Genomic DNA, 21527 nt, shown 5'->3' on the forward strand with positions numbered 1-21527 from the left:
CCTCTCCCACTCCCACTGCTTGTATTCCCTCTCTCCTGTGTCTCTCTCTGTCAAGTAAATAAATAAAATCTTAAAAAAAAAAAAGAGTTAAAAAATAAAACCAAATCCTAATTCATTTAATCCATACAACAGTAAACTTTTGAGGTAAAATACCATTATCATTCCATTTTCCAGAGAGGTTAAGCATTGCCTAGTGTCATATAGCTATGTGATTTGGAACCAGTGTTAGCTACAAAATCCACCCTCTTAACCACTGTGTTGCAATGCCTGGAGCAACTGCAGCCATCTTGCAATAAGAGAAGAAGCATGACAATGACAGCTACAAAATCAGAATAAACTTCTCTCCCTGATAAAGTTGTTGAACTGCTGAATTAACCAATCCTGGGACACCTACTTCTGGACTTTTTGTGATGTATGAGGTAATAGATGTTCCTTATTGTTTAATATAATTCCTCAAATAAAAGTTCCTTTCTCTACTATCACCCACATGATGGGATAACCTTCAATAGCAACCAGGCAAAGAGTTCTATCGAAAATTCAAGAAAGAAGCAATTTCAATATTACCTAAAGTCTTTTAGAAAATATAAAAAGAGGGTTCCCTTCTCAACTTATTTTTAGTGTCACTTGGATTCCAAAACCAGACAAGAACAGCATGAGAAAAGAAAATTACATTCATGAATGCAAAATCCAATGCAAGATATTAGCAAACTGAGTCCAGCAATATGTAAAAGGATACTATGTTATGATTATGTTGACTTCATGCCAAAAATGCTTGGATAGTTTATTTTTTAAAATCTATACAATTTATCACACAAAAAGATTAAAGGGTAAAGAAACCCATATAATCACATAAACAAATACCCAAAAAAAGCATTTGATAAAATTCAACACCCGCTCACAGCAAGCAAAGAAAGAACTCTTGGCAAAGCAGGAACAGATGAGAACTTCCTTAGTCTGATATAGGACATCTACAAAAACCCTATAGTAAACATCCTGTCTCATAGTAATACATTAATAGTAAAGCAGGCAAAATGCCAAACATCTAGGCCATTGGGAGAACTTCAAGGGCAAAGGCTGAGAAAGACCCAGGAGTGCCAGTTCCTCCTGCATGTCCAATCTGCCCAGTCCTTTCCTGGGGCTAGCAAGGCCATCTGTTCCCCATGTTCTCATGGTAAATCATCATCTTCCCTCCTTTCTCTCAACTGGTACATTTTAAAATTTTTTATTTATTTTATTATTTTAAGGAGAGATAGAAAGCTGGTGCAGGATACTGAGTGGGGGAAGGGGCAGAGGGAGAGACTCTTCAAGCAGACTCCCCGCCAAGCACAGAGCCCCAGGCAGGGTTCAGGCTCCATCCCAGGACCCTATGATCAGGACCGGAGCTGAAATCATGAGCTGGAGACTCCATTGGCTGAGGCACCCAGTTGCCCCTCACCTGGTACATTTTTATGAATAGCACCATCTTTCTTCTGAGGATTTTAAACTCTGCCACCATCTTGGATTTCTTTCTTTGGTTTCCGACATCTAATCCTTTACCTGGGCCAAAGCAAAACCACTCCTGAAACTAAGAGCCCACCCTTCCCATCCTTCCAGTGGACTTTTAGCAAATTTCCCAAAACCTGTCACCAAGTAAACCCTTTACAGCAGAGAAGAGAGAATGCATCTCCCTCTGAGGAATCCGGTAGTATGAATTAAAATTAATTTTGAATTAAAATTGTCCCCAGCAAACCTGAAATGTATTTGACATCTAACATTCTGCCTTAGAAATTTATATATACATTTAGGATTCTGGTGGAGAATAATTGTTGTAATATAAAAATAATGATTTAAGTTACTTATGGTTAAGGAAAATTGAACTCTAGAGAAGCCATGTATACAGTGAGACTGGTAGGAGTTTCAAACCCTCTTTGGAAGGGCTGGGCTTCTAGTACTGTTGCAAAGGCCTCCCTGAGAGCCTCTCGGTCTTTACACTGCTTCCAGATAGATCCAGATCGATGGCCCAGAGCCATCAGATTAATCTCTCATAGACACTCCTTTCATCTTCAGTCCAAGGACCTGCTTATCAGGTCAAATTTAAAAGTCAACCAGCCTGGCTTTTAAAGTTCTCCTTCGAGAGGCCCCAACCACCCTCTCCAATTTATCTCAGACAGAGCACTCCAGTCCACCTCAAGCCCTTATCACCCGCCACTGGCATCTTACCCCTTTCTCCAAATCCAGCTCTTTCCTTCAAGGCCTACCTTCTGGGCCACCAATCCTACAGAAGCTTCCAGGGCTGTAGGGCTGAATAATCAGGGAAATTTAGAGCTGGAAGGATCAATGACGGTCAGAGAGGGGAGCTGACCTCCCTGAGGGCACACAGCCAGTTAAGGGTCCTTTTAAATTATTCTCATTGTTTCCTGTGAATAAAACACTGGACCCTCTCTTGGCGGTAGGTCCTACATCCACTCATTCCCAAATCTGGTTAGCCTGCTGTAGAGGTGTTCTGCATAAAGCTGTGTACTCTGCTTCCAGACTCCTGGCTTGTAGGCTTGTAAGGTCTTTCTCCCACCTTGCACGAGCCATCTACACTCGCAAAATCCAGTTGAAGAATCCTCTAATTGTTGGTAATTTACTTTTTCCCTTTAAAATTATCATTAGCAAAGCGGTGCCTGGGTGGCTCAGTCGTTAAGCATCTGCCTTCGGCTAAGGGTCATGATCCCAGAGTCCTGGGATCAAGCCCCCGCATCGGGCTCCCTGCTCAGTGGGGAGCCTGCTTCTCCGTCTCCCATTCCCCCTGTTTGTGTTCCCTCTCTTGCTGTCTCTCTCTGTGTCAAATAAATAAATAAGATCTTTTTTAAAAAAATTGTCTTTAGTAAAAATAAACAAATAAAATTGTCATTAGTGCTGTTCCACACTGAGCAAAAAAACCCCATTTTTAGAAAAGGTCCACACTTCCTCCAAACTCACAAATCTGGGCCAGATGACTCATTTCCATTTTTCTTTTTTTTACATTCCCTCCAGGAAAGTTTGTATTATTCATTCTCATTCATTCATTTATTCCACAGATCCTTACTGAGGCCCTATGACGTACCAAGATATTCCTGGGGCCCTAAACAAATACAAATATAAGACAGTTCTTTTTTTCTTATTAAAGAGAACACAATCTCCTGGGAGAAATAAAATGTGCTTTGCTTTCCTTCTTAATAATTTACCTTTGCTTGATTCTTTAATTGACTCAAGTATGGGGGTTTTTTGGGCTTTGACTCATCATGTGGCCAGAAAAGTTCCCTGAAATCAGGAATTGAATCTTCTCTCTCTCTCTCTCTCTCTCTTTTTTTTTTTTTTTTTTTTTTTTTGCTAAGTAGGTAGAGTTCAGATGTTCCCATTGCTACTGGTTATGCTGGTGTAATTATTAATGGTGGACCCTTTCACCATCAACAGCCTCCAGGTTTGGAATAACAAGTGCTGGTGAGGATGTGGGAGTTGGAGCCCTCCTAACCACTGGCGGGAACCCAGAATGTTGCAGCCACTTTGGAAAATGGTTCGGCAGTTCCTCAAAACATTAAACACAGAATTACCATATAACTTCGCAATTCCACTCCTGAGCATACATGCAAGAAAAATTAAGAAAAATTTAAAAATTAAGAAAAAATTTTAAAAAATACATCCACATAAAACCTGTATACAGATGTCAGAGTGTTATTATTACTCATAAGAGCTCCAAAGTGGAAGCAATCCAAACATCTGTCAACACGTGAACAAATCCAAGGAAGACAATGAGGTGTATCCATACAATGGACTATCGTATGGTCATTCATGCAAAGAAAGGCCAACCGGATGCATTCCAGCAGCAGGAATGAACCCTGAAGCCTAATGGTAAGTGAAAGAAGCCAACCAAAAAGACCACAGTTCATAAACTTCCATTTATATGAAGTGTTCAGAATAGGCAAATCTATAGAGACAGAAAATAGATCAGTGGTCGCCCGGGGCTGGGGTGGTGATGGTAACGGGGAGTGACCGCTAATGGGTACTGAGTTTCTTTTTGGGTTGATGAAAATGTTCTAAAATGAGATGGCGATGACTGCACAGCTCTGTAAATACCCACCAAAGAAACCGTAGAATTGTAAACTCAATATAGGTGAATTCTATGGTATGAAAATTAGATCTCAATAAGACTTTATTTTTTTAAATTTTTTATTTATTTATTTTTAAAGTAGGCTCCATGCCCAACGTGGGGCTTAAACTCACAGCCCACCAGATGCCCCTTGATAAAACTTTTTTTCAGGTATTCCAATTGGGAGAATAAATTCTATGATCACCTCCTACCTAAGGAGGCCTCACCATTCACAATTGAGAGCATAGGGACTTTTGGGTTAGACCGCCTGACTCTACCCCTCACTTGTGTGACCTGGGGAAAATGATCTGATTTTTCATCCGCAAAACAGGGTAGTCATGCCTCCCTCAGAGGCTTGTTGTAATGTAAGATAAGGCATGACAAGTACTGGGAGCCCCCCCAACTCCATGTGCAAAGTGTTCAACTTTTAGCAAAAGTCTACACAGGATAGATGGATGGTTGGATGGGTGGATGGATGGATGGATGGATGGGCGGATGGATGGGCCAATGGGCGGAGCAGGCCTGAAGCAACTCAAGATTCAGAGAGCAGATTACACTCATTCCATGAAACAAGATATTCTCTTAAAAAGGAACTCAAGGAGAAGACATGGATCAAATTCACCACAGCCACACATCCCACTTAGCCATTCAGCCCCCTCGCTAGTGTTCTGAGCCCCACAGTGTACAAAACCCTAGGCTGAACTTCCTGGAGAATAATGGGGGAGAAGTCAGGATCCTCACTTTCAGGAGATTTCTCTCAACAGTGGGAGGCTGGACATATGTCCACGGAAGACCATGCAAACAAATGTAGGTTGAGCAGAAGCACTCCTGATCTCTGAGTGGCCCTGGGCAGACAACCCAGACTAGGTCAACTGTGGTTCCCCCTGAGATGTGGCCTCCATCACCTCTCATCAGCTGCTGAGCTCTGTCCAATGGTCCCAGAGATGCCTTCACCAAAACACTCCTCCACAGCTCCCTCCTTAGCTCCTCTTCCTCCATCAGCCTCAAGAACTGTAAACACCTTCCAGGGCTTAAACCAAAGCCCTATGTTCTCTTCTCACAAACAGCTGAGACTCCCCTCTCTTCCTTCAGCCTCAGCCTTCATGCTTCTCCAGTTCTCAACTCCAACTCGAATTCCTGGTCTACACCCCCACCTAGATGTCACACAGCTGGCTCGAACTCAAGGTGTTTAAAACCTGTCCGTCCTCCTTTGTATTATGTGTCAATTAACTGTGACCCACCGAGTCATCCAAGCTAAAGACGCTGACATCATTCTTTTCCAGTGCCTCTTGCTCCCACCTAACATTTGGACTGGTGCAATCCTCTCTCTCCCCCCAAGCACCCCCTCCAACCCCGCTCCCCACTACTGCCCAGGCATTCTTTCAAAAACATCAGGAATGCACACATGCTTCCTTTGCTTCTTCAAATCTTAAAATCCCTATGACTACAGAGATAAAATCCAGACCACTTATCTGAAATGGGCACGCTAAGTCGGCCATTTAAAAAAAAAGGCTGTCATGATCTACCCTACATTCTCCCTCCAGCCTTATCTCCTCTCCCTCAACAAACACATCCTCTGAGTACCTACACTCCCGAGGCACTATATGGTCCAGCACATGACACTTTTGTGCCGCTCACATACTTCCTTCCATCGAAATTCTCATCCGTGCCTCTCTTGGCCATGCTCCGTGTCCTCCAAGGCCAGCTCAGATGCCACCCCTGCAAAGACGTTCGCCTCAGATCTTCCTGCTGAAGTCTGAAGGAAGGTATGGGGGGAGGTACGGCAGTCACCCACAGAGGCCCCTCTGACTACTGACCAGGGACGGGGAATTTGCCGTGGCCAAATCACCACCATATTTCAGGGTCTGGTCCTCGGCTTTGCAGAAGTGTGCTTTCTGAGACTGCCTGAGGAGTAGATACAGTTTAATTGTCTCCAGTAAAGGCCACAGGAACGGATACACAGAAAAGCAAAACAGAGCCACCGAGTGAACCTGAATGCCAAGGCCGTGGATCAGCCCATGCTCTCCTTGACACGGGAAGCAAGCTCCAACTAGAGGGCTGCAGGGTGAACAACAGAGCCAGTCACCCCTCAGCCAAGGCACCCAAAAGGTGTCCCGCAAAAGGCTTTATAGAGGGATGGTTGAGTCAAGAGTTACACAACCTGGGTTTTCCTGTGACTTTGCTTAACCTACCTAGACTCAGTTTGCTCATCTGTCAAATGGGGCTATTGATCCCCTCTGTCCTGGCTATTCCCTCTGCCTGGACCACTCTTCCCCTAGATACCTACATAGCCCCCTCTCCTCCTTCCCTCAGGTCTCTGCTCCTCTTCAGAGAGGCTTTTCCTGACCTTCTTAGATAAAATAGAAATCCCTCCCCTCGTTTCTAGCACCCCCCATGCTGCATGCTCTGCCATATCCCCAGTACCCAGACCAGGGCTTAGCCATCCATGTAAGCAGAGCAGAATGAAGCATGCCAACCCCATAGAGCTGTGAGGATGTTGGATGTTTAGGATGAGGCTTGGCCCACACCAAAGATTATCAGAAGAGCCTCCTACTGAGAGAGCCTGTCACACACCAGGCATCCAGAGACCCCCAAAAGGGTCGAGAGCTCAAGTGGTTCAGTCTTGTTGGAAAGACAGACGGAAGCCTCAGGACTTTAGTGATGCTGCCCTAGCGAGGAAGACAACCTCCTCGGGATGGAATGGGATGGGAAGGGACGGGAAAGGACGGGAAGGCAGGGGAGATCCTGAAGGGCCTGTGGCCACAGCAGAATTTCAGCTGCGCCCAAAGGCACTGGAGAGCTGTTAAAGGGTTTGCATCTGGACCAGAACCTGACTACACAAGCGTTGGGAGTTTGGGGAGGAGTAAATAGAGAAAGCGGTTTAGAGGTTCTTGCAATAACCTTGGGGCACCTAGCTAGCTCAGTCAGAAGAGCAGAGGACGCTTGATCTCAGGGTCATGAGTTCGAGCCCCAGCTGGGCACAAAAACTGCTCAAAAATAAATAAATAAAACTTTAAAAAGAGGTGCTTGCAATAACCTCATGAGAAATTCCAAGGGTGGCTTATGAAAATGGAAGAAACACAGGACACAGAATCACTGGAACTCAGTAGCCACATGGATGGTAGTGGAGGGACAGTCCAGGATGATACTAGAGATTCTGGCTTTGGCCAGAATTGTACAGAATCTGGCTAGGAATCTAAGTGAAAGAACAGATTTAGGGGAAAGGGTTCTCTGTCTCACACGTTGCTTTTGAAGTGCCCATGGAGAAGTCCTATGCCAGCTGGACATAATAAATAGGTACCATTAATAATGTTCTGGGGTGCCTGGGTGGCTCAGTCGTTAAGTGTCTGCCTTTGGCTCAGGTCGTGATCCTGGCATCCTGGGATCAAGCCCCACGTCGGGCTCCCTGCTCAGCAGAAAGCCTGCTTCTCCCTCTCCCGCTTCCCCTGCTTGTATTCCCTCTCACTGTCTGTCTCTCTGTCAAATAAATAAATAAAATGTAAAAAAAAAAACCCAAAACGTTCTTACTGAGTGCTCGGAATGCCTACTGTCTGTTTTCATCCTTATGACAATCACGTACAATAGGCATTAACATCCCATTTCTCAGATAAACAGACTGAGGCTAAAAAACAATGTAAAGAAATTTCTAGGGTCCACAGCAGCAAGCGAGCCATCTCGGATGGGAGCTCCCCCTCCTGTCTGATGACACCTTACCCTCTCCCCGACCTTAACCTTGATGCCTACAGTCTGGACACCTGGTGTACACACCTCTTAAGTCCTCAGCACGGGGCAGTCCAGTCATAGTCTGGGGAATATGAGGAGAGTGGGATGCAGAAAACACCCTCTTTTAAGGGGCAGGTGGAGAAAGAGGACCCATGGAAGGAAATGACAGTCCGAGAGGTCCGGAGAGAAAGGAAGGAAGCCCAGGGGAAAAGCGGAAGCCAGATCACAGATCACGATGCCAGGGGTCGGCAGGCCCAGGACCCATCCCTCAGCGCACAAAGGGCCAGACCAATGACCCAAGCACCCTCCCACCCCCACTGAGGCAGTCTTTATTTAGATATGTTAATAGAGGCCACAGGTGAAGGTTGAGCCTTCTCTGGCTCTAGGAGCCTTTGTGTCTCTTTAAATCAGTTTGCATATCTTTGCTCTGACCTGTTATGTATCGATTTTATAGTTTACAACAGAGGGAACAATCTTAATGTCAATTTCTGGGAAGTTTCTTCCCCGCTGACCTCCTGCAGTGTGGAATGTGGCACAATGCATTCAAGCTTTCAGACTCAGACCTAGTTTAACAACGGCCCTGCTGGTGACCTTGGCCAAATTACTCAAACCTCAGTGTTCTTACCTGTAAAACCGGGATAATATAAGCTGTCTTGTGGGGATGGTTACAAAGGGGAGAGAAATGAACCCCCGGGTTTATAATAATGTGCTCTGTTACTATTAGGTTGTCTCTGGTTACTGTTGGACTTCATTCCTCATTACCTGGGGAGCTTCTTAAGAAACCTGATGCCTCCGTTCCACTCCCAGGCCTGGACATCAGAATCTCTAGGTGTGGGGCCCAGGTTCTGTATGTTTGCTCCCCAGTGATTCCGAAATGCACCCAGGGCTGAGAACTGCAAGCTAGCTTCCAGCCAAGAATTACTCTCCTTCCCCTGTTGTCTGGAGAGCTGCAAACTGAATTTATCAATCTAGCAGTACACTGCCTTTGGTAGCAGGTCTGTCACTGCCATGATTGGAAATTTTCAGAGGGCCACCCTCCTCCCAGATAGAATGTGGGTATTCCCAAATCAACTCGACTGACTCATGCCTCATCGCCCATGAAAATAATCTCATTTTCAGAGAGCAACCCAGAGCTTTCTAATTTTATTAATTTATTCACTCATTTGCAGTTGCCCCCTTAAACTCTCTAAAGCATGAATAACTGGGAATCCATGCAAATTCTGGGCTGAGGCTAGGCAAATGGAAAGAGAAGTTCGGCACAAGATCACCCAGGTCTCGTCCAGGTATTAACAACTCCTCAGTAACGAGTAAGAACAACAAGAACGGTTATAAAGTGATGACTCTGTGCCAGGCATTGGTCTAAGTGCTTTACATAGTTGAATTATTTTAACCCTCAAATATACTCTCATCCCCACTTCACCGAAGAGGAAAGGTGACATGACCTGCCCAAAGTCACACAAATATAAGAGGTAGAGGCAGAATTTGAACTCAGACAATCTGGGTCCAGCATCAGGATTAACAATGTAGCATAAGCTAAGGAATGCTGGGCTGGACGGGTCCCTGGCGGCCCAGAACCAGAGACCGCTGAGGAAGAAGGCCTGTGCTGTCCCCGGGGCCAGGGAGGAGTCAGGAGGGGGTGGTGAGCCCCAGAGAAACCAGACTGGAGGGTCACAGCTGACCCCAAGCCCAAGGCTTCCTGGATTCCCTGGCAGAGGAATGAGCAACATGAAAGGGAAATTCCTCCAGGAAAAGAAAACATTTTTGAGGGTTGTGTTTTTTGTTTTTTGGGTCTCTTTTTTTCTTTTCTTTTCTTTTTGCTTCATCTCTGATTTCAGACCTATGGTTTCTTTGCTGAGTCACGGAGGACATTATGAAAGGGGTGGGGCTGGCATAGGCATGTCACCTCCCCACTCCCAGAATGGGCTGGGGGCTTCTGCAGCTCACCCCCCTGCCTCTAGAAGGTTGATGCCAGACAGCTCCAGTTCTAGAAAGGGTTCACCGAGAAGAAAAAGATTCCACTGCTCATCTCCCACGGTCTCTTCAATGAATAAATAAGAACATTAATTAATGCTTAATCAATTAATCAAGTCAGTAAGTGATTCAAGCAACATTTACTGATCCCCTTTACTGAGGGCTTTGGAATCAGACATCCCTGGGTTCGGTTGGTTCCCAGCTTCTGCCACTTATGGCAAGCAAGTGACGGGGTCTCAGTTTCTTTATCTATAAAATGGGGGCTATCTGGGGCATACGGCTGGCTCAATCGGTAGAGCATGCGACTCTTGATTTTGAGGTTGTGGGTTCGAGCCCCAGCTTGGGCATGGAGATAGTGTATGTACATACACACACACACACACATACATGAAATAGGGATATTTGTTTCAGCCTACAGGCCTGAATCGAGGGCCAAATGAGGTAAGAGAGGCAAAGCTCTTGGCATGCAGTGGGCATTCCATAAATGGTACTTCCTGGGTGCCAGTACTGTGAAGGGCCAGAAATCAAAGAAGAGAACTCAGTCCTGTAGGAGTCTGCAGTCAGGTGGGAGAAACAGAGATGGAATGAATCCACACAATGGGTGACTGCCAGAAGCAAGGAAAGAGGCCAGTTCCTAAGGTTAAGGGTACAGCAAGGAAAAAGACAGCTGCCAAGGCTGGGCAGGCACATCGGAAGTTCCAGCTCCAGTCTCTTGTCTAGGGCTTCTCAGATAACCACCTGCAGCTCTGTGAAAATGCAGATTCCCAATCAGCAGTGGTGGGTAGGGCCCGAGATTATGCATTTCTCTTTCTTTCCCTCCCTCCCTTCCTTCATCTCCAGGCCCAAAGTGGGGCTTCAACTCACAACCCTGAGATCAAGGGTCACATGCTCTACCAAGTGACCCAGTCAGGTGCCCCCACGAAGCCCACCCCACCCCAGTGATGCAAAACCAGCTCCCACAGCAGGTGCCAGACCACGGGTCACCCTTTGGGTCCAAAGCGAAGCAGTTGGAGCTGTTCTCACTCACACACTTTTCTATTATTCTTCTTATCCATTTTAGGCCAACCTGTTCAAAGGGACTTGCAGAACCTGTTAACTAGGCAGTTACTGGAGCCTCTCCCCAGGTCTTGGAATCAGGCTCAGATACACCCTGCTGCCTCCAATGCCCACAAAGGTTCATATCCTTAAAGGTGGTTATTTATTCGCTGCCTCTAGCCTTCCTCTTTCTAGGCCAAATCATCCGAATGCTTCAAATGTTTTCACATCCGGTATTTTGTAATGAATTCCCTTGAAAAGGTCATAGACTTGTGAGAAAGGACTTTAATTATGAGTCTTTCAGTAACATAACCATCCTCATTCCATCTCAAGGGGTTGGGAGACGGGAGGCTGGTACTAGAAAAAATGAGAATTTTTCACCAATTTAACCCAAGATACTGATAACAAAGATTATGTTTAGCCGACTCAAAATCAGGTAAGAAGTGTCCACAATTCCAGAATTATTTTAGATGAATCACTGCACCAGAAAACATGAAAGACCCTAAAATCTTGTGGAAGAAACTGTGATGGAGGCTTTTCCAAAAGTGACAATTATCCTAACATTTATATGATATTACCAATAATAACTTGTGAAACTGAATTAAACTTTTCTAGACTATCAGTAATTTTTATGTATTTATGTATTTATTTAAAATTTTATTTATTTATTTGAGAGAGGGAGAGAGGGAACACAAGCAGGAAGAGTGGGAGAGGGAGACGCAGGCTCCCCGCTGAGCAGGGAGCCTCATACAGGGCTCAATCCCAGGACCCTGGGATCATGATCTGAGCCCAAGGCAGACGCTTAATGACTGAGCCACCCAGGCACCCCTGTCAATAATTTTTTAAAAAACTTCCTATCAGGGCGCCTGGGTGGCTCAGTGGGTTAAAGCTTTTGCCTTTGGCTCAGGTCGTGATCCCAGGGTCCTGGGATCGAGTCCCGCATCGGGCTCTCTGCTCCGTGGGGAGCCTGCTTCCTCCTCTTTCTCTGCCTACCTCTCTGCCTACTTGTGATCTCTGTCAAATAAATAAATAAAATATTTTTTAAAATAATAATAAAAAAATAAAAACTTCCAATCAGGGGCGCCTGGGTGGCTCAGTCGGTTAGGCATATATCTCCAAATCAGGTGATGATCCCAGAGTCCTGGGATGGGTCAAGCCACACATCAGACACCATGCTCATCGGGGAGCCTGCTTCTCCCTCTCCCACTCCCCCTGCTTGTGTACTCTCTCTCTCTCTGTGTCAAACAGATGGACAAAATCTTAAAAAAACAAAACAAAAACAAAAAAACCCAACAACTTCCAATCAACCATGCTAGAGAAACACTGAGTTATCTTTTTTATTATCTCCATGGAAAAGGTTACAAAATCATTGTCATAGGGAAACACAACCAAAGAGGATGTAACCAGAAGACATAGGACCAAGGTGTTACACAGGAGCGTCAAGCAGTTATCACAAATGTTATGTTATTTTTCTGGGGTTTGTGATGTTTGTGATATTTGGGCTCTGGCATGTTTTTCGAATATAAAGTGGTAATTTCACTGCAAAATCTAAATAAACATCCAGGGGCGCCTGGGTGGTTCAGTGGGTTAAGTCTCTGCCTTCGGCTCAGGTCATGATCTCAGGGTCCTGGGATGGAGCCCCACATCGGGCTCTCTGCTCAGCGGGGAGTCTGCTTCCCCTTCTCTCTCTTTGCCTGCCTCTTTGCTTACTTGTGATCTCTGTCTCTGTCAAATAAATAAATAAAATCTTTTTAAAAAATCTAAATAAAAAAAAAAAAATCTAAATAAACATCCACTCTTGTATCTGTAATATTACTTTGTGATTTTGTATTGCTTTCCTTAAAGAGGGCTTCCAAAATTGCATAAGCTTTGGAGCCAACAAAATCTGAACCTACCCCGGGTAGACCAGGAAGCACGTATGGTTTGGGGTCAGCCCCGGGCTTATGTCACGGATCCACCGCTCCCCTGGCCCTGCGTGCTGTGTGGCCTCTGAGAAGTTACTTAACTTCCCCGAACTGTAGTCTTCTCCTTTATCTAAAATGGGATGGTAATATCTATCCGGCAGGCTTGTCTGAGGATTAAATAAGATACCACATGTAAAGTGGCTATTATGTGGCCATCTCAATGACCTTGTGGTCAAGAGACAATTGAGACAGTGAGGGGTTCATCTGAGGTCACATAGCTGAGGAGATGCCCTTCAGAAAGAATCCGGATTTTGAGTTTATATTAACAATCTTCCTTTTGCCATCTCCCATCGCTTTTAAGACAGGAAGTAAAAAACATCCTGTACCATCTTGAGCCAACCCCCACTCTTCACCAGAAGAGAGGTCACCGAGCCGCTCACCTCCGTGTGGGGATATGCAATGAGCACCCCACGGACGATGCCTGTGGGAAATAATGACTCAGATGAAATGAAGAAATATTTGGCCTTTTGTTGAAATCACATATTTGGTTACCAGTTTTGTGTTCTCCTTTTTCTACCAACTCAAACAACCTCAAGATTGTTCTTCTCTTTCCACAAACTTGTGCCAGTCCCTCTGTAAGCGTCGTCTCATTTCCGTCTTACCATGGCCCCATGGGATGAGGAGCTATAACTCCCATTTTGTGGATGAAGAAACTGAGGCTCAGGGATGGATGTGAATCTTGGGCTGTCTAATGTCACAGCCCAGACTCTTTTCTTATTTATATGTTCATTTATTTAAGAGAGATTGAGAGCATGAGAGAAAGTGTGCATAATCGGGGGGGCGGGGAGCAGAGGGAGAGGGAGAATCAGGCTCCCCACTGAGCAGGGAGCTTGATGTGGGGCTCAATCCCAGGTCCCCAGGATTATGACCAGAGCCAAAGGCAGACACTTAACCAACTGAGCCACCCAGGCACCCCTGGAGCCCAGACTCTTAATCATTATGCCATGCTACCTTCCTGACAATTGTTCCCACTTGTATTTTTCTATACAGTGGAACTAGAATTTAGGTATGTGAGGGAATAAGGAGTGGAAAATCAGAGGATTCTTGTGGTTCCCTCTCTCCATGAACCCTAGTAATGCCCAGCAATACCAACCTACTCCTATCTCTCTGTACCTGCCCTACTAGCACATGCTTCATCTCCCAGTGCTCCAGAGAGAGTCGAGCTAAGAACTGTTTGCCTCTAGAGAGCCACAGGGTGGGCATCAGAAGACCTTTGTTCTAATCTGGCTGGCCTAACATCTTGCCCTTAGACAAGTCCGTTGATCTCTCTAGACCTCCTCTGACTCACTTTTAAAATAAGGCAGGAAAGATACTTCCAGGATCCTTCGAGGTCCCAATACCCTCGAAGTGAGCCCATCTGGTAAACACACATGCAGGTAATTGGACATGTTCCTGCTGATTTCTTGCAAATTCCCCCCAAGAACTACAGGGTCCTCTTTTTATAGTGCATCACAAAGGCTGCAAAGTAGATGTGGCAGTTCACATGATGTGGCCACAGAATTTAGACAGCCCTGGCTCTGAACCCCGGCTCCATCAGTCTTTGGCTCCAGGGCCTTGGCAAGCCCTTAACTTCCTGAAGCTTCCTTTTCCTCCTCCATAAGATGGCGTTTTTGTAAGGGTCCCCATCCCACAAAGCTGTGAGGATACAAGAAGTGAGGACTGGACTCATGCTGAGGGCTTAGTGTGTGAGACCGTTACGGTCATCACTGTGTACTCAGGCCTCCTCGTCCATTTTCAACCTGGGACATAGGAACCAAAGGGGAAACTTCAACAGGAGACAGAGTTGGAAAGGGCTGAAGGAGCAAGTGACATGGGATGGACAGATGGTGTGACTCCAGATGGCCACACATGGCTGATCTGGGGAAGAAAATGGCTCACCCTCTGGTCAGCCCCACCCATGTGTATCTGGGCAATGTCAATGAGACACTGGGCTGGAAAAAGCTAGAAAACACTAACACATCCAAAGTGGGAATTACAGATATTTCTGAAATGCATCCCCAACTCTCTATCTCAGCAGGCAATGCCAAATCCCTGGGCTGAAGCACGGGGTCTGTTCTTTCCTTCTCTCCACACTGGCACCATTCCTAATCAGAATTTCATTCCCCATTCAAGCAGTCAACTCAAAGCCTCCAATTCTTCCAGCATCTGAGAACTCAGCCCATCTGCTCTAAATCCTTGAAAAGAAACAAATAAACTGATAAACCAAACAACATTCCTACCATTTCTCTCTCTTTAAAAAAAAAAGAAAGAAAGAAAGAAAGAAAAACTTGGCATTTATTTATAATGGGAACAAAATGGAAGCAACCTAAATGTTCAACAATAGAGAATTCATCATATAAACTGTAACCTCGTAACAGATCATACTACGATAGGGGACTGTACTATAATAGGATGTCATACGACGTTTTATATAATACTAGAGTGCATGTTCCTATTGAATATTAAGGGCAACCACGGATATAGCATTGAGTAATGCTTACCGGTGTGAACCCCGGAGGTGGACGGACCTGGGGTTGACTCCCAGGTCCACCACATACTAGCTGTGTAACCTTGACAAGCCTCTCTCTGCCTTAGGTGTGCATCAGAAAAATGACAATAATAACAAAACAAGCTCCAACTCCCCAGTCAGACTTCCTGCTTGGTTTAAATCCTAGTTTTGGGGGTGCCTGGGTGGCTCAGTGGGTTAAAGCCTCTGCCTTCGGCTCGGGTCGTGATCCCAGAGTCCTGGGATCCAGCCCCGCATCGGGCTCTCTACTCAGCGGGGGGCCTGCTTCCTCCTCTCTCTGCCTGCCTCTCTGCCTACTTGTGATCTCTGTCTGTCAAATGGATGAATAAAATCTTTAAAGAAAAAAAAAATCCTGGTTTGGGGGGTACCTGGGTGATTCAGATGGTTAAGCGTCTGCCTTCGGCTCGGGTATGATCTCCAGATGCCTGGGATTGAGTCCCACGTCAGGGTCCCAGCTCAGCAAGGAGTCTGCTTCTCCCTCTGCCTCTCCCCCTGCTTGTGCTCTCTCTCTCAAATGAATAAATAAAATCTTTATAAAAAATAAATCCCGGTGGGGCGCCTGGGTGGCTCAGTCGTTAAGCGTCTGCCTTTGGCTCGGGTCATGATCCCGGGGTCCTGGGTTCAAGCCCCGCATCAGGCTGCCTGCTCGGCGGGAGGCCTGCTTCTCCTTCTCCCATTCCCTCTGCTTGTGTTCCCTCTCTCACTGTGTTTCTCTCTGTCAAATAAATAAAATCTTTAAATAAATAAATAAATAAATAAATCCTAGTATGGACACTGGGGAGGGTATGTGCTATGGTGAGTGCTGTGAATTGTGTAAGACTCATGATTCACAGACCTGTACCTCTGAAGCAAATAATACATTATATGTTAATTAAAAATAAATAAATAAAAAATTATAAAAAGAAATCCTGGTTCTGTCACTTTCCAGTAGCTGTACAGTCTTGGACTGGTTAATGAAGCCTTCTGTTCCTCAGTTTCCTCATCTGTAAACAGGATCTATCACCCAGGGGCTTTTGGGGTGAGAATTAAATGAGATAACAAATTAATTCCTTAGAATAGTACTCAGCACAGCTAATAGGAGCCAGTCACCCCCATTTCCATGCCACCTCTCAACCACCAAGTGATTCCTAAATATAAACACATGTCCAAGTTATCCAGAATACACCACCTTGAAAAAGAACCCCTGAGCTACTCTGGATGGGCCCCATCAACCAGGATCCAGCCCATATGGGACCCCTTGGCGTAGTGTCTGTCACGGGCAAGAAGCGGTGAAGCAGGCACGGCCCCCTCCCCTCAAGCAGGAGCAGCTGGAGGGTTCCGGGGTTCACTTTAGTCCAGTGGAAAAACAGCAGCCTGAGCTCAGGGTCTGGTGAGTCACGTGGTCGTGTGCCCTGCCCTTGAGCTTTACGGGGAAACTCACCGGCTGTCCTGATGGAGGGTCCCAAGTGCCCTGGTTTCCACTCAACAACAGCCCGACTAAGCCGGGGTCACAGAGAGGCAGCCACCTGTTGAACCACAGCCCAGCTCAGTTCCCATCTTAGTTCTTCCTCTGGGTAAACCCTGGCACTATTATCAATTTAACCCTCAAAGGTGGGGGGGTGGCCAATCTGCTATTTCTCTTGAGCCCAACTGTCAATTTCCCACGGTTCTTGACTCCCAACAGAACTAGGGTAATTCATATGGCAACAGGGTTACACTTTTGAGAGTCTATACACACAGGATCCCATTTGATCACGACGGTCATCATCTGCACGTGTAGAATGCTTCAACATGTTAGCATGCGCTTCTTTGCCACTGACTGAACTTCATCTTCACAAGAACACGGAGAGCGGAGCTGGAGGAACTCCAGTGGGGTGGGATGGTAAGGCGAATGGAGGTACAGGGTGTTGGCTGGGAAGGCAAGCCCCAAGGTCACAAGGAGGGCATGACCTCAGCGAGGGCTGGGCCTGCCTCCTCAGCTTCTCAGGCTCCAAAATAGGACCTGCCAACACACGTCCAGGGGAGCCTCCACTCCTGGGGCAAACTCAAGGTAAACAGTGCTCCCAGACAGAGGCGCACCCCACACAGCCAAGCGTAATCCAACAGTGGGAGACACAGCGACTGAGTGGACAAGACAGAGGCACTTGGGGGCTCTGGCCAGCACATTTTCTCCGTGTAGACCCTTCACGAAAGGCAGCCAGAGGCAAAGCAGAAGGGAGTTAGGGAGTAAAGAAGCGGAACAAAGGGAGGCAGCCAACAAGGTTCCTATGTTGGGGGTATGGGCTGGGAGAGGTCATTTTTTCCACAAAAGGGAAAATCACTAGACCAGGTCAGCCTCCCTCTCTCCTCGGTGACCTTGTGCCTTCTTTTTTCTTTTTTTTAAAGTATCCTGAGCTGGGATTGCCTGGGTGGCTCAGTTGTTGAAATGTGTCTTCAGGAATGCCTGGGTGGCTCAGTCATTAAGCATCTGCCTTTGCTCAGGTCATGATCCCAGGGTCGGTGGATAGAGCCCCGCATCAGGCTCCCTGCTCAACGGGAGGCCTGCTTCTCCCTCTCCCACTCCCCTGCTTGTCTTCCCTTGCTTGCTTTGTCTATCTCTGTCAAATAAATAAATAAAATCTTAAAAAAAAAAAATAAAAAGTGTCTGTCTTCAGTTCTGGTCTTGATCTCTGGTACTGGGATTGAGCCCCATGTCTTTGGGCTCCCAGCTCAGTGGGGAGTCGGTTTTGCTGTCTCCCTCTGCCCCTCCCCCTGCTTGTGCTCTCTGTCTCTCTCTCTCAAATGAATAAATACAATATAAATACATACATACATACATAAAGTATCCAGGGCTAATGGACCTTTCTTTGTAGCCATGTTAGGTTAAGTTTTTGGGAGCTAGGGTTGTAGGGAAAATGAAGGTGTCATGGTTTGGAAGCCATTCTCTTTAAGGTAACTCAGCACACCTCCAGTCTGCTTTGATCTCACGGTCTATCTCTCAGAGTCGGATTTTTCTTTGCAGCTCTGGCTGGAGGTGAGGGAAGTAGGCAGATATGCCTCTCCATGGCTGTTAGATGGTACTATTATCCTCATCTTATATGTGAGAAAGTTGTGGTAACAAAACCATCCTTTGTATATGAAGGACGTCAGACTCTAAGCTCCTTGGAGTAGAGATCCTGGGGGATTGACCTCAGACTCTAACCTCCTGGCGCACGGGAACAGGAGTTCAGGAACACCGTGGCACAGAGCACAGAGCCTCCCCACCAGGAGCCTTCAGCAAGATGGAAGACCAGGACGCTCAAGGCCATAGGACAGTGGTCCCCCCCACAAGCTGGCTGCCAAGAGCGTCCACTAGAAGAACTCTATGAACTCTAGCGGCCGAGTGGTGCAGAACCATTCACCTCTTTCCCCAGTCCCCCACCTAAATGCTCTCATTTGCAGAATGACTCACTGGGATCAGGGGGTCCAAGCTGTGGCCCTGAAATGATAGACTCTCAGGTTCAGAAGGGGATTCAAAGGCGCCTACTTGAGCCTAACCAAATTATTCATTTTCCCCACAACCCTAGTTCCCAGAAACTTACATTTCAAAGACCAGTAAAATTTCCCCCAAAATTTTGGAGACAAAAAAGCAAGACTATTGTCAAGTGAGGGTATTAGGGAAAAAACCTCTGGTCTATATATACCATATTTCATAAAACAAAGACTACCTGAGCACCAAGCCCTTAGAGAGGGCTCAGAATAAAGGATGGTACTTATTAAAAAAATCTAATCTTTATTATTATGTTTCATTTTCATTTATTTCCTTTTATTTATTTTTTTAATTTAAATTCAATTAATTAACATACAACATATTATTGGTTTCAGAGGTAGAGGTCGGTGATTCATCAGTCTTCTATAACATCCAGCGCTCATTCCATCACGTGCCCTCCCTAATGGCCGTCACCCCATTACCCCATTCCCCACCCATCTCCCCCTCAGGAACCCTTACTTTATTTCCTATGATTAAGCATCTATTATGGTTTGTCTAATCTTTATTATTACGATGATGAATTTTTGTAAACTCTACACCCAACGTGGGGCTCAAACTTACACCCTTGATATCAAGTAATTGCATGTTCTACCAACTGAGTCAGCCAGATGCCCCAATGGATAGTACTTCTCTTTTCTTTTTCTTTCTTTTTTTTTTTTTTTAAGATTTCATTTATTTATTTGTCAGAGAAAGAGAGAAAACGAGCCGGGGGAGCAACAGGCAGAGGAAGAAGCAGGTTCCCTGCTGAGCAAGGAGTCCGATGTGGGGCTCCACCCCAGGACTCTGGGATCATGACCCAAGCTGAAGGCAGACACTTAACTGACTGAGCCACCCAGGCGTCCCAAGGACAATACTTTTAACGGAATGAACTTAATCACCCAAAACACCCAGTACATCCTCTGACAAAAACTAGTTTGGAATCACAGCCCTGTACCAGCCCCTAAGTGATCTGTACAGTGCCTGTTAAAACCGACTCAGCGGGGTCACCTGGGTGGCTCAGTGGGGGCACCTGGGTGGCTCAGTGGGTTAAGCCTCTGCCTTTGGCTCAGGTCATGATCTTGGGGTCTGGGATCGAGCCCTGCATTGGGCTCTCTGCTCAGCGGGGAGCCTGCTTCACCCTCTCTCTGCCTACTTGTGATCTCTGTCAAATAAATAAATAAAATCTTAAAAAAAAAAACAAAAAACCCGCCTCAGTGTTGGGAGCTCACCATTGGAGACAGCCTGACTCAGTTTCAAAAAACTCTTACTAAGTTTTAAAAAAATTTATAAACATATTTTATAAAAAATTAATCTGTAAGGGATAATGTTTCAGTAACCTTCAAACCTTCACTCCACTCCACTGCACATTCTGCAATCACGTTCAGCACCAATTCCACGGAGGCCGGGTAAGTAGTAAGAATAATTGCTAAACCATCCAGTGTCTATGAGCTGAGCACCACTGCTCTGAGCAGTTAATATGTACTCACTCAGTTACTTCCTAGAACTACCTCACTGGGCAGGTGTAACTATTATTCCTGCTTACAGACTCTTAGGAAACATAAAGACTAATTTGCCCAACTTGGCCAAGTTCACATTCCAATTCTAGCAGCCTGGTTCCAGAGCCTCTTCTCCTAACAACCACACTTGTAGTAAGGCTTCCTCACACATCCATTTCGAGGCAAGAAACACATCCACATCCCTCCTCCTCCCATGGCCCCTGTCCCAGTTCAGCTTCTCCTTCCATTTCCCCTGGATTGCTGCAGTAAACCCAACCCATATCCCTGCTTCCACTCTCTGCATCTAATGTACTCCTCCCTCCTATCCTGCACACACTCATTCATTCATTCATTTACTTATTGTGTAGGCTCCATGCCCAGTGTGGAGCCCAATGCAGGGCTTGAACTCATGACCCTGGATCAAGACCTGAGCTGAGATCAAGAGTTGGATACTTAATTGACGGAGCCACCCAGGTGCCCTCTTGTACACATTTAAGTTGCTGGGTTAAACTTACTATCATAAAAGTAGTTACACTCAGTTAAAGAAAATATAAGAAATACAGACAACCAGAAAGAAAAGGAAAAAGAATCCAATCTTATTCATACTCTTACCAACCACCAAAACCGTCTCTATGAACATTTTGATAATATTCCTTCCAGCCACTCTTTTTTAATACATGAAGGCTTTTGGGTGCCTGGGTGGCTCAGTCGGTTAAGCAGCTGCCTTCCACTCAGGTCATGATCCCAGGGTCCTGGGATCGAGTCCCACATTGGGCTCCCTGCTCAGCCAGGAGTCTGCTTCTCCCTCTCCCCCTGCTTGTTGCTCACCCCGCTTATGTGCTTGCTCTCTCTCTCTCTGTGTGTCAAATAAATAAATAAAATCTTTAAAAAAAAGTACATGAAGGCTTTTTATCCATACAAGAGATTTTTTTTTTTAAACTTGACTATAATCACAGTACATCTAAACTTTTAGTGAAAATTATCTCATGGGCATTTTTCATGTTATTAAACACAATTGATGTTATAAAGCTAAGCTCTGATCATATTAATTATATTTCAAAAATTTCCAGAGCTCCTCCTGCTCCTATCATATAAATTTCAATTCCTTAGTTTGGTATTCATGGCCTTCTATAATCTACTGAAGAATTTTTGGTTTTTGAGTTGTTATTTTTTTTTAAGATTTTATTTTTAAGTAATCCCTACATCTGATATAGGGCTTGAACTCAAAATCCCGAGATCTAGAGTTTCACGCTTCATCAACTGAGCCCACCAG

At 45.6% G+C, this 21527-nt stretch overlaps 1 protein-coding gene across 5 annotated transcripts in view; it reads right to left on the reverse strand.

Annotated features, from left to right (window-relative positions):
• The window catches only part of CCND3 (cyclin D3), an 85928-nt gene that overhangs the window by 15561 nt on the left and 48840 nt on the right, over positions 1-21527 (reverse strand). The window contains exon 2 of one of the 5 annotated variants that reach the window (XM_080805781.1): positions 16713-16797. The exons of the other annotated variants lie outside the window; for them this stretch is intronic. Coding sequence (XP_080661907.1) covers positions 16713-16797 — 85 coding nt within the window. The remainder of the gene's footprint in view (positions 1-16712; positions 16798-21527) is intronic. 5 annotated transcript variants of the gene reach the window in all.

Source organism: Martes martes, assembly GCF_963455335.1.
Source record: "Martes martes genome assembly, chromosome: 6".
Lineage (NCBI taxonomy): Eukaryota > Metazoa > Chordata > Mammalia > Carnivora > Mustelidae > Martes > Martes martes.